Source organism: Myodes glareolus, chromosome 16, assembly GCF_982192425.1.
Source record: "Myodes glareolus chromosome 16, mMyoGla1.1, whole genome shotgun sequence".
In the NCBI taxonomy this organism is placed as follows: Eukaryota; Metazoa; Chordata; class Mammalia; order Rodentia; family Cricetidae; genus Myodes; species Myodes glareolus.
Genome location: NC_142041.1, coordinates 47,979,062 through 47,993,271, shown reverse-complemented (window position 1 = coordinate 47,993,271; position 14,210 = coordinate 47,979,062). Strand labels below are relative to the sequence as shown.

General features: G+C 38.1%; 1 protein-coding gene across 7 annotated transcripts in view; it reads right to left on the bottom strand.

Annotated features, from left to right (window-relative positions):
- Fhl5 (four and a half LIM domains 5) overlaps window positions 1-14,210 on the bottom strand; it is a 43,787-nt gene that overhangs the window by 9,870 nt on the left and 19,707 nt on the right. For all 7 annotated transcript variants that reach the window (XM_048420595.3, XM_085677285.2, XM_048420594.3 and 4 more), the window contains 3 exons: window positions 6,499-6,669; window positions 5,515-5,689; window positions 2,242-2,411 (listed from right to left, as the gene is read on the bottom strand). In XM_048420595.3, the coding sequence (XP_048276552.1) occupies window positions 2,242-2,411; window positions 5,515-5,689; window positions 6,499-6,669 (516 nt within the window). The remainder of the gene's footprint in view (window positions 1-2,241; window positions 2,412-5,514; window positions 5,690-6,498; window positions 6,670-14,210) is intronic.

The window sequence follows — 14,210 nt, the reverse complement described above, 5'->3', positions numbered from 1 at the left end:
CCTTTTGAAGAAACAGACAGCAAAGATGAAGTCTAACATCTAAGTCTTGGTTGACCATTGACTTAAAACAAGTTTTTTTTTTTTTCTGGTGTGTGCATATGTGTGTGTGTGTCTGTCTATATGTGTGTGTGTGTGTGTGTCTGTCTGTCTTTGTGTACATGTGTGTAAGTGTGCAGGTATATCTTGTGTGCATCTCTGTAGAGGCTAGACACTGACACTGAATGTCCTTGTCTATCACTTCCCATCTTAGTTTTCAAGAAAGGCTTTCTCACTGAACTGTGAGTTCTCCATTTCTTCTGATCTGTCTTTGCTTGCAGATTCAAGCCACCAGGCTCAGCCTGTATGTTGGTGCTGGGATCTGAGCTCTCCTCAAGCTCCACAGCATGGACTCTCCACATAGTATCATCTCCTTAGCCTGACCGTGAGGATTGTGAACACAGTAGAGAGCAGTTAAAGAACTTAAGGACACTTTTAAATTTTATTTTTATCCTGAAGAATTTGAATCTGAAGCACTTACAGTTTGAACCACCAATTTCTAAGTAGAAGATTCTAGTATAACAAAACAAAATTGGTGAGGGAAAACATAAAAGTCTGATCGACAATAAGTTTGGTTTTATTTAAGCCAAGTTTTGCTTCTGGATTGAATCGAACAAAATCTTTCTTTAGCTTTGATCATTTATACCAAGCTTTTCTTAAAGAGTGTGTAGTTTAAAAATTAAATAGAAAATAATGAGTCATCATCTGTCTACAACCCAATAAGAACATTTCATAAGCTAATGGCTTCAAATCCTGTCCTCCATATAGCTACAGTCTTCCATAGCCTGAAAAATTCAGCACTTTGTCCAAGGTATCTTGAGTCTTTATAAAAACATTGAAAGGAAGACTATTGTGACTAATAAATTATAAGATCTTCCCATAAGTTTCATTAACGCGATAGCCTAAACTGAGACCTAAGTTTGAAACCTCTCAGAACAAGAGAAACCTACTCATTTTGTTTCCAGCATGTGCTATAAATACCACGGACTCTGGAAGCCATGAGGCTTCTTATGTCACGCGGTCATGGCATAGGGTTTGATTGTTGCTCGAATCATCCTTTTCAAAGCCAGCATTTCTGGAAAGGCAATAGAGACTTTCAGGTAGTGAATGATCTGCCATCTTGTTACTACTCCCTGTAGCTCTCAGATACCATTGTGGTGCAATAGAATAATTATAAGTCTGATGAGTGTATTGGTTACTTTTTTCCATAGGCAACACTGGTATTACCAATATAAGCAGAAATGTGCCATACTATGTACGCATATATCCATGCTTGTGGATGCACCTGGAGACAGTGTAATGAGCTCTCCAGATGGAAATACACAGTGGTTTTGAGAGCCATCAAGGCAGTTAACAAATCATGGTATTCGGGAACCAGCACAATCCGTTGTCATGATTCAGCGTTCTCCTACAATCCACAGTGCCATTTTAAACTCATGGTGCTTCACGTGGTAAGGCTCTCTTTGAGAATACCAGTATAGATTTTATGAGCACAGACAGGCTTCATCAAGATGATGGACATGAGTCGCTTTTCACATAAACGCATCGAAGATGAAATGCTAGGTCATGTTTATTTCTAAAAATGACTTTGCCCTTCTGGGAAGTATGCTTTGAATGGGGAAACAAGTGAGAGGGCGCTCGCTTTTGTGCTGGAGTGGGAAATGAATGAAATCGCAGTTCTTGGGTTTCTTGTGTCTTCATGCGAACCGGATTTCTATACGATCTGCCACTTACTTAAGCCTACCAGTCTTCTCCTTGATAACACAAAGCCCCAAGGCTAGAAGAGATTTTAGTTATTTGAAAATAAAAGGCAGGTTTTCCAGTACCTGTTGTCGTCAATCATTCTGAGGGGCAAATCCATATTTCTCTGAAGCAGTTAATACTAAATGGATCAAAATTGTCTTCTAGGAGGCACAGGGAAATGTAGCTGTCCCAGAACAAAGTTTCTATAAAGCAGTTAATGCGACTGGGAGGTCAAATCACCTGTTATTGAACATTAGATTCATGATCTAAGATGGAATTTTATAGCTACTCCAAGAGCAAGACATCTTCATATGAGAATTTTAGTTTGTGCTGTGTTGAAATTTAAAGACTACCTCATGTGTGATGGGCTCACTTCATTCCAAATATATACGGCAGCCAAAGAACAAAAACAAAGACAGTGTTCTGGAAGTTCCCATAGCTTTACCCGCTTTAGATAACTACCTTCTTGCAGAAGTTGCAGTAGTGAGCGAACTCCTTCTCGAAGCACGGCACACAATAATTGCCACTCTCTTTCGAGATCAGAGGCTTGGTTCCTATCGGCTGTCGGCAGTGCTCACACACAAAACAGGTTTCATGCCAGTAGTTGCCCTTAAATTCCATTTTTCGAGAACCTAGATCCCAAAGTAAGACTCTGTTAGAACAAGCTAGGCATACTTGTGTTTCCTTTAAAAAAATGCCTCAATTATTTAAAATATTTTAAGTATAATCATAATAAACTGTATTGCTGTATAAATAAATAGTAAAAAAACTTTTAGAAAAGCATTTTGTCGTTTCTGGGATATTCTTAGAGAAAAGAAAAGATGCTACAGTTCTGCAAGGCTAAGAGTAGATCATGCACAGAAAACCCCTGCAGTTTCTGCAAAAGTTACGGGGAAGCCCTGCATGTCGAGATTTGGACTGGTTCATGGTTCAGGCAGATTGAGCCATAGCTGTCATTAGACGTGTAATTATAAGTGCCCAGGACACTACTCCTGTGATACAGGTTATGGAAATGGCTTCTGAATTCATTTGACTTCATATTAATAATAGTGGTAGGAGTAATATTGATTAGTGTGCTTCCAGGTAGGGTTGACTGATTCATGTTCTTATGCTGCTGTCTGCAGGGATAGGAAAGAGAGAGAAAGAGAGAGAGAGAGAGAGAGAGAGAGAGAGAGAGAGAGAGAGAGAAAGAGAAAGATTTTAAGAGCTAGAGGAACAGAAACTTTGCCGTGAGATCAGTTATGAGTTATCAGATATGAGCGCCTTTTGATATGAGAAGATAGATATAACAAGACCTGAACAATTCCAACAACAGCTGATGTTCTAACACAGACGGGGAAAATTTTATGGGGCCCCACCACTAAGTGAAGAACTATGACTAACAGCTGCTGAGATGTGGGCAGAGGGATTGTTATTATTTCCTAGGGATGAGCCTCTGGTCAGTTATCTGATCCTACATGGTCAGTCCTGGAACACACAAACCTACAGGAAACCCTGAAAGCCTTCAACAGGCTGCATTTATACACCTGTTTGTGTTTATGTCTGTAATAACAAAGGTTAATGACAAAGAGATTGCAAATCTGTGAGAGGGGCAAAACTAAACAGAATTCTCAACAGAGGACTCCCCAATGGCCAAAAGATATTTAAGGAAATGTTCAACATCCTTAGCCATTAGGGAAATACAAAGCAAAATGACTCTGAGATACCAACTTACGCCTGTCAGGATGGCTAAGATCAAAAACACCAATGATAGCTTATGCTGGAGAGGATGTGGAGTAAGGGGAACGCTCATCCATTGCTAGTGGGAATGCAAACTTGTACAACCTCTTTGGACATCAGTATGGTGCTTTCTCAGATGGAAAAGGTAGATAGAAGACCCACCTACATCACTCAGAAAATTGGGAATCAACCTAACTCAGGATTCAGCAATACCCTCTTGGCATATGCCCAAAAGATGCTCAATCATACCACAAGGGCACTTGTTCAACTACGTTCATAGCAACATTATTTGTAATAGCTAGAACCTGGAAACAACCTAGATGCCCCTTAACTGAAGAATGGATAAAGAAAACGTGGCACATTTACACATTAATATACCAGCCAGCAGTTAAAAAAAAAAAAAAGATACCTTGATTTTGCATGTAAATAGATGGAATTAGAAAACACTATTCTGAGTGAGGTAACCCAGACCCCAAAAGATGAATATGGTATGTACTCATTCATAAGTGGATACTAGCTATAAACAAAGGACACTGAGCCTGTAATTCATGATCCTAGAGAAGCTAAGTAATAAGATGAACTCAAAGAAAAACATCTATAGATCCACCTGAGGAGGGAGTTTGGAAACAGACAAGATTGCTTGACAAAATTGGGAACATGGGGGTGGGGGAGTAGGGAGGGTGGAAGGGGAAGAAGAGGGGTAAAGGGAAAGGGTTAGGAAAACTTGAGGATATGGGGTAGTCGAGATGGAGGAAGGTCAGAGATGAGAGCAAGGAAAGAGATATCTTGATTGAGGGAGCCATTATAGGGTTAGCCAAAACCTGACTCTAGAGAAATTCCCAGGAATCCACAAGAATGACCCCAGCAAGAACCCTAAGCGATAGAAGAGAGGGGGCCCAATCTTGACTTGCCCTGTAGTCAGACTGATGAATATCTTAAAAACCACCATGGAGCATCATCTAACAACTGATGGAAAGAAACAAAGGCAGAGACCCTCATTGGAACACTGTACTGAGCTCCCGAGGTCCAGTTAAAGAGTGGAAGGAATAAGAATGTGAGCAGAGGTCAAGACCATGATGGGTTCACCCACTGAAAATGTCTACCTGCACTAGTGAGAGCTCTCCAACTACAGCCAGACTAGGAAGGAACAAGTATAGCACCAAACTAGTCCCTCTGAATGTGGTTGACAGTTCCATGGCTGGGACAGACTGAGGGGCCACTGACAGTGGCACCAGGATTTATCCCTACTGCATGTACTGGATTTTGGGAATCTATTCTCCTTGGGTTGATACCTTGCTCAGCCTGGATATAGTGGGGAGGAACTTGGACTTTCCACAGAACAGTGTGCCTTGCCCTCTCTGAGGATTGGATGGGAGTTGGGTGGGAGGGTATGTGGAGGGAGTGGGGGGAGTGAAAGGAGTGGGAACTTGGATTGGTATATATAGTAAAAAAAAAAGGATAGCATCTTTTCTTTTTTCATATACACATAAAAAAAGGAAAGGCGAAACTGGTAAAAAGGGCTTGCTGCTATGACTAATGACTTAAGTTTGATCCCTGGATCCCACTTCATGGAAAGAGAGAACTGACTTATAAAAATTGTCCTCTAACACTCCCCACAACAGAAAAACAATAGACACAATGAATGAATGAATGAATAGATTGATTAAAAGTGAGGACTATCTCCAATGTCTGATAAAGAATGATCCCTTTTAATGCCATTAGTTATGCTCAGGACAGAGCATTTTCCGTTGTGTTTCTGGTACAAGCTTTATCCCTTAGAGTTGTCTCTGGCTCAACATATTTCTATGAATTAGGTCTTATGAAATTGAAGCATTGAGCACTGTAATAACATTACAAAATTAAAGAGCACTGCAATTTACTTTAATCAAGAAGAATAGATCGTGAATTAGAGAAAACGGGCAAGAATATTGTCTTTCTCAAACCAGCGTTGTGAGGCACTGGTGCTGCTTGAAGAGTGAGGAGGCTTCCTTGGGCAGAGCTAGGTTTGGGTCTCACCTGGCATGATGTTTCTCTTGCAGTGGAAGCACTTGGAGGAACACTCATTAGAATAACAGTCTGTGCACAGCAGACGCTCATCCTTGGCAACAAAAGGCTTTTCCACCAAAGAGTGGTCGCATTTGGTGCACTTGAAGCAACCTTCATGCCAGTGACGGTTTTTGTAACAAAGATCCTTTGGAGACATCAAATAAAGTCAATTAGATGGGCTTGCAATGAAACAAGCCATTTTCTAAGTCAAGTTGAGACCCACTTGGGACCCTAGTACCAGTAGGTTGTACCACTAACTGGAGGGAACGTTGTTGATTCTGTTATCCGTAGAAAAGACTCTCTGGAGTAATTAAGAGCAAAAGCCTGGGGCCTGTTTGATTGGTCACTAAAGGCCACTGAAAAATAACCTCATTGGAATTTGTTAAGTTTCTCTGTTTTCTTTTATAACCTACAAGAAAACGTTATAGGGATAATTTTAATTTTTAGGTTACAGAATCTTATTCCTTGAGACTTCAAGCAAACAAATGACAATATGTAGTTAAAGCAAAGGCGAGAAAGAAAGCCAACAACAAGCCCAGAGGAGGAAGTGTGAAGTGCAAAGGAGCAGTCTCCCGGCTAAAGGAGACAAGGCAGATTTTTAAGTTGGAAAGCACAAGCTTTGAAATTTTTGTTTCCAAATTCTTTTTTAATGTATTTTTGTATATATTAGGTACTCCAGAAGTGACTCAATGTTTAGTTGTAAAACTCTGGGGAAATAATTTAACTTCTTTAAATTTTTACTCATCCTAAAAACTACCACACATGCATACACTTAAAGTTGTCTTAAGGATAATGTGGGATTAAAACATGCATTCCGCAGTACTACACATCGGGACTTGATATGATAATGTGGTAGAAAATGTGGGTAGAAAGTCAACATACAGAGAAAAGGGCCACTCTGAAGCAGTTACCCACCTCATGAGCAGTGACCATGTCAACTGAAGTGGTACCTACCTTAGAATCTGATTCAATTGGCTCTTTGCACTGCTCACAATAGTTAGAAAAGATCCGATCATAGCAGGAGACGCAGTAGAGATGATCATCCTTGAGTACATACTTCTTCCCAAGAAGGGATGTCGTGCAGTATTGACATTCAAATTGAGTACTTGCCATTTCTGTTTGGTCCTGTGGATGGAGAAAATGATTCTTGAACATAAAACAAAGTTTCATCATACATGGTAAGTCCTTTATAAACTGTGGCTCAAGCAATTGAATTTATATATTACTAGGCAAAATTCCTAAATTCACAAGTTTAGCAAGCTGTTTGCAGTTATGGTGATTTTGGAAAGGCCACTCTTCCATCTTGGCATTTCTTTTATATTCTCTTAGAGGTAAAATCAGCCAAGTTGTGAAACAAAAATTTTTTATTCACCGTGTGCCAATGTGGAAATCTATTAAAATGCAATATTTGCAGGATATGTCACATCAAACATGTTAATATGACCTGTAGACTGGGTGTTTAAAACTGGCATTACGTAACTATCTCAAGAGAGTTCTGGAAGTGGGATTTGATAGAAGTAACAATTCTTTTTTATTCAAACTTGAATAATTAGTACATTGCTATATATTTACTGTATTTTCTACTCCTAAACTCTCATTGGATTTTTAATAAGGATTTTGTGTATTAATCCGAAGACTTCCTAGACCATATACTTCTCTACTGGGACACACTCACCTGCTGTTCTAATGACAGCTCTAAAATAAGGCTTCCTGATACCTTTAGTCACCTGGAATTCTGCATTTAAACGTCCCCACCCAGCTAAAACACAAACTCCTCTGCAGGTGTGATTCAGTTCACATGCTAGGCTTAAAGACTTTGGTTGAGCAATGTCCCAGGTGTGGGGATTCTGAGAAAACCTGTGAGATTCTTTAAGCTTTGGGGTGAAACCAGCATGTGTATGGTACGAGTCGTACAACAGCCTCCAGCAGAATGAAAACTGACAAAAATAGAAAACTAGGGCTAGAGTAAGATTTTGGATTATTTTATGAGATAACCAAAAACAATAGCAAAAAAATAGAACTTGCAATCTCTAGTTTTGTTGAAATGTTTTCTTATTCTCCAATTTAGATTTCTTTTATTTAAAAAGACGGAAGATCAGGAAATTAATATGGTGCCTTAGAATATTTTGACACTGATTTGTATCTAATTCATGTAAAGTTCTATCCTCAAGTATTTTTTTTTATTTTAGTAATGAAGCCTGCAGCAGAGTTTCTTGTCAAATTCGCACTGTCATTAGTTCCGTGTGTATTGACTCCACTCATCACTCTTACAGCTAAGTAGGGAAAGAATGAGGATCTGGAACACAGGGGTCTTTCCCAGCAAAGATACAAACTCGGACTAGAAAACTCCCAATGGGATATGGCCAAAATTATCGTAAGGAACATTGAATTCCCTATTTGATTAATTTCACAGAAATGTCCATTCCTAGTGAGTACAAACATATTCAAAGGGCTCTGAAAACAGCCAGAAAATAGATCTGATTTCCCTGAAATGATAGAAAATACATTTTAAATTACATTTACAGTGATCAAGTGTTTAATCTCCACAGTAGATATGGTACTTTTAAGGTCTTTCACTTAGTATGGGAATGTCGTTTTCATTGTGAATATGCATTCAGTTTAAAATGCACACAGGACCACCACTAAGTGTGGGTTCCCTCCTGGATAGGGAATACTTGAGAAAGGATTCTTAGAATTCTTACTGGGGTAGATAAAGCATACAGGAAAACCTCGAAATTTTAGAGTTTTGGGGCCTCTGACTAAATGGGGTGAGGTTAGATAAAAAGATGAATCTTTTAATGAACTTTTACCCCCCACACACTTTTTTTCTAGGCACTATTTTGTATTTTCTTCCTTTCTCTGTCTATGGAATTAACATGTTTTTAATAGGAGAATTGTGTTCATGCACAAGATAAACAGCCAGTTTGTAATCCTTGTCCAAAGGGTGGAGGAGCGGAGTACCCTTTCCTAGTACTAATTGCCAAAGACACTAGGAGTGTTTCTTTCAAAGATTTTAAATGCTAGAGCAAACCTGATTTTTGATTAGGAACCTGAAGAACTATTAGTGTTACTGACCTGTCCCCTAGGTCATGATCAACCATCCTCCCATAGGGAACGCTCAAAAGCCCCATCCTGTGCCAATACTTTGTAAGTCAGCCATTGGAGATAATACGTAAGCAATTTCCTAAGTCTATAATCTACCATTACATGGATGACATTTTGTTATCTGATTCAAATGCAGATACTTTAGAAAGGATGTTTGAAGAAATAAAATTTTGACTAAATGGGGATTACAAATTGCTCCTGAAGAGATTCAAAGAAGAGATTCTGTTAATTACCTAGGTTACAAAATAGGGTTACAGAAAATTAAAACACAAAAGGCACAAAAGTTAGAAGAGACCAGTTATAGACTTTAATGACTTTCAAAGATTATTAGGAGACATTTCCAGTCTATGACCGGCTGTTGGGATAACACCTGATCTAATAATTCATTTAAACAAAACCTTAGATGGTAATAAGGACTTGAATAGTCCCACAAAATTAACAGCTGAAGTGAAAAAAGAATTGTCAATTGTTGAGGAGAAATCACAGGAGGCACCTGTGGATAGGTGAATCCAAATCTTAATTGTATTCTAGTCATATTGCCTAGACTAGGGAATATGACTATTCATATTAAAATTTCCCCTATAGGAATTTTAATGTGGAGGGATGATATTAGAATGGAACTTTTTACCACATAAACCAAGTAAAAAAAATTAAAAACTTAAGTGGAAAAGGTCTCTAAATTAATTATAAAAGGTAAATTGAGACTTCATCAATTAGCAGGTATAGATCCAGAAGAGATTATAGTGACTTTCACTACTGATGAAATAAAAAAGTTATGGGAAGACAATAAACCATGACAAAGAGCTTGTGCTAAGTTTTTGGAAGAAATTAATAACAATTATCCCAAAAGGAATAGACTTAACCTTATAAAGAATACTTCTTGGATAACTGGAGCTAATACATTTTATACTGATGCAAAAAATCAGAGAAGGCAGGTTACAAATCAGAAGATTTAAGTAAGGTGGAACGAAGCCCTTATAATTCTGTCCAGAAGGCAGAATTATATGCTATTCTTATGGTACTAAGGGATTTTAAAGAACCTCTCAATATAGTTACTGATTCACAATATGCAAAAAGAGTTGTTTTGCATATTAAAACCACTAAATTTATACCAGATGATACAAAATTGACTTCATTATTCATTCAGGTGCAAGACATAATCAGGAATAGGCTTTGACCTATATACATAACACATATTCAATCCTATATGGGTCTGCCAGGTCCTCTATTACATGGTAACACAGAAATTGATCAGTTATTGATTGGAATTGTGTTGCAGGCCTCTGAATTTCATTAAAATAATCATGTCAATAGCAAAGGTTTAAAGAAAGAATTTCCTATTACATGGTAACAAGCTAAGGAGATTATAAAGAGGTGTCCTACTTGCTCTTTCTATAACCAAACATTGTGGCTTGCAGGGAGTAACCCTAAGGGTACTCAAAGGAATGAAATCTGGCAGATGGATGTGTTTCACTTTATGGAATTTGGTAAATTAAAATATGTGCACCACACCACAGACATGCATTCAGGTTTTCAATGGGCAACTGCCTTGAGCTCGGAAAAGGCTGATTCAGTAATCACACATTTATTAGAAGTTATAGTATCATGGGCATTCCTGCACAAATAAAGACAGACAATGGTCCAGTATATGTATCTAAGAAAATGAAACGTTTTCTTGCCTATTATAATATAAAGCACATTACAGGTATACCAAATAATCCTACAGATCAGGCAGTTATAGAAAGGTCAAATTGAACTATAAAGGATATGCTGAACAAACAAACAGGGATGAAAAATACCCCCAAAATAGATTGCATAATGCTTTATTAACCTTGAATTTTCTTAACACTAATGAGAAAGGAACAACAGCAGCAGAGAGACATTGGATAAAGAAAAAAACTTCTGAATTGAATTCACCAGTGTATTTCAAGGATGTGTTGACCTCACAATGGAAACCAGATGTGCTATGTTGGGAAAGGGGTTTTGCTCTTGTTTCCACAGAAGAAGACAAACTAAGGATACCATTAAAATTAATAAAGGTTTGATTTGAAGAGGAGAAACATCTTGGAAAAGAGAAATGACAGCTCATCCACAATGGTGACAACCATATAGGTGGTAAGGAAACCATATAGAGTTGGGGCAGGGTTCTGCTCTTATCTTTACAGGAAAATACACTCTTCAAAAATTCAAGAGACCCTGGATGTTTGGATGCTGACAGAAGAAAAAATAACTATCCAATGAGGATCATCAAGAAAAAGGAATATGATTTATGAGGTCAGGTCAGGTGATTAATACACACACACACACACACACACACACACACACACACACATATGAATATATTGAGCTGGCTTTGGAGTTGGACAATGGCTCTGTATGTCTCTAAATCTAAATTTTTTTTTTTTAAAGAAACATTTAGAGTTTTGGTTTCATATTGGGAACCATCTGGTGTGGGACAGAAGGAAGACTTTAGAAAATTTTTCTTTCTTCATGTCTATTTTGTCTATATCATATTCTTCATGGATTATATGTTTATATGAATAATGTTTAAGTTTTCTTCGATGAACAATAGACAGATCCTTTTCCTGCAGTAATCTTTGAAGTTTCCAGGTAGAAAATGGAGCCCCACAGCAACAACTCCACCTGGTTGAGATGACATCATGATGCTGTTAGCGCTGCTATAAGACTGGTTTTTGGTAACCAGCTGCTGAAATGGTTCACCTCCTCATGATGTTCTGACCAGAACTCCAAAGAAGAACTTTGAAAAATCATTTGCAACTATACTAGACAGAAATGTTGAAACTTAACCATCACTTTACTTTTCAGGATCCCATAAAGAGAACATCGCCCCTATGACAGCTGGAAACAATTCTAGAGGATGACGCCTCCTCTCCCGAAAAAGTTTGTCCTCAGGGTTGGGAAAAGCATTTAAGGGTTGTTGGTTATTACTTGTATCAGGTAGAGGGTTGGGTGGAAACTATATAGGTTTAAAAAAAAGGGATAACAATAGTGGGTAATAGAGTGAATACTTGTGAGCTATTATTTATGGATAATTTACATTGGTATAGTTTTTGTATATTGATACAAGTTCAAATTATATTTGTTATTTCTGTTTACAATATTTGTACACCTATGAAAAGTCATTCTGTCAGATTGTATACGTGCATTTTTCTACCTCTGTTTAGGACATTTTGTATATTGATACAACTTTTAGGCTATATTTTCATATTGCATTATATATTATTTCTACCTCTGATCATGATACTTATTCATCGTTTATGTTCTGAGCCCATTGTCCTCATTTGCTGCACATTTGTTTACAGATTATTTAATATTCTGACATGACGTCTTAGCCTTTAAGTTATACAGGTATTAAATATTATAGGTCAATAGTTGTTTACATTTGTTATACATGTAGTCAGATTGATTAGGTTCTTAGATACATAGAGATTGTATTCTGCCTAGAGAGGTAATCTTCAACCATTTCAAGGATCTAGAACATGTCATTTAAATAACTTAGGGTTCTGTTGATATGAGACATGATTACTTCTGACAGCACCAATCTATTCCTGAGAGAATGTTGTGCACCAAAGACACTGTACTCAGAGTTTGTTTTCTTCTTAGCATAATTGGCCTTTGGGCAAGGAACTGCCCATGCCTCGACCACTGACAAAGTGTGAGTAAGCAGGACACAAGAAAAAGTGCTGCCAAACCTTGCCAAGACAGGGTAAGATGGTTCTGAAAAATTTCCTGCTTCTGAAAATGGTCTGTCAGCTATGTTAGGCCTTAGCCAAAGTTGGTTGCTTCAACATTGCAAAAGAGACTTTGGGTGATTGTTCTGGTAGCCAATTGTCTCTGTCATATAGTGCTTGCTTTGGAAGCTGGTTGATTGCACTTCCTGCCTGCTCAAGTAATATTATTCCCTTCTCAGGCCTTCGATTGGGTTGAAGATAGTTGTAGTTACCTTCCTCTCATGGTTTAGCAAAGCTTATTTCCGATGCAAGATTTAGACTCCTTGAAACAAAATGTTTATTAAGACATTTATCGTGTGTTTCTTGCTTAATGTTACTTATGTTGTTTGTAATTTTATATTAGTTATCTGTTCCTATTGTATATAGTTTTGTATTGGATTTAGATTTTTCTTGTTTAGACAAAAGGGGGAGATGATGGGGAAACCTTGTTAGCCAATTATCTTTAAGAGGTGGATCCAAGGATGAGGTGTGGCTTTCTGGGACTCAGAGAGAAAAACGTGTGTACAGACCAGGTGCCCTGTCTTTGTTCTGCGTCAATTGAACAGAGCCTGTGACGTGAGTTTCCCCTTACAATAAATAAAAATATAATTGTTTATCCTTTAAGGTAGTCTGATTATTTCACGGATCAAGTTCACACCTACAGGTGTGCACTGCCAGCCAGCCATATGTGGCACACAATTGAGACATCTGTGTCAAACTTCTAAATTTATGCCACAGTTGACTTGAAACCAGTCCAATATTTTTATCATTACCCCACTATAGGTTTTGAAAATGGGTTCAGAAGTCAAATGATGTCAAATGATGTACCACCACGGTATGGGAAGACAAACAAGGTTTCATTTTCCTTAGTCTTCTTTTAGATTTTAAATTTGTGTATAAAAATATGTGAGTTCCCTGGCTGAGGGTGCTGTTAACTGGGTGCTATTTTTAAACGAAGACTATTTTTTGTCAAGTTCATTTCATGGTGGGATACTGATGAGACGGCTAAGGCTGTGAACAGCACATCTACTTAGATTTCACTCTGCTGAGTAGAACCAAGAGATCTGCCACAGGTATACTTGACAGTGCATGCAAAGGAGGAGGGCAGCGAGATCCTCCCTGAGGTCCTTCATAGGCTCACAAAGCATTTACGCATTTCCATTTATCCATGAATTCAATAAATATGTAAAGTATGTTTTATTTGCACGGTAAACAGCTAGATGTTGCAAAGGCCATACAAAACACATGAAACTCACACCACATTGGCAGGGAACATACACATAATCACTGAAGGGGTGAGGACACTTCACAAGCATCCGAATGAAGTTCAGAGGCAGCAAAGAGAAATGAAACACTGTAGAAATTAGAGTAGTGCTCTATATGCGACCAAGTTTTAAATATCCGAAGTACCTTCTTAACCCTAATCAGAGTTTCTAGGGATGGAGACCGAAGAGAAGTATTTGTCATTCCTCACAGGGTGTCCAGTGACAGCTGAAAATTACCTCCTCGCCGAAGAAGACAGAGCAGTTATTTTCCTCAAAGGTTCAGGAACTACTCGGAGAAGCTGCATCTGCGTGTGTGTAATTGGTGTATTATAGTTTGCAAACCTTGGCTCTATTTTTCTTCTAGGTAGAAACATTTTCCTGGATCTTCTTCCAGTGAGTGAGTGTTCAGGAAGTTCCCTTAGCCCTGCTAACCAGAAAACTGGAGGGAAGATATATAATGAAAAAATTGTCCCTACTTCGTGGTTATATAGCGATTTCCTGAGTTGATAATTTTCATTGTACAAGGGAGCTACAAGGGAGTTGCTTCAAAACTCCTGAAGCAAAT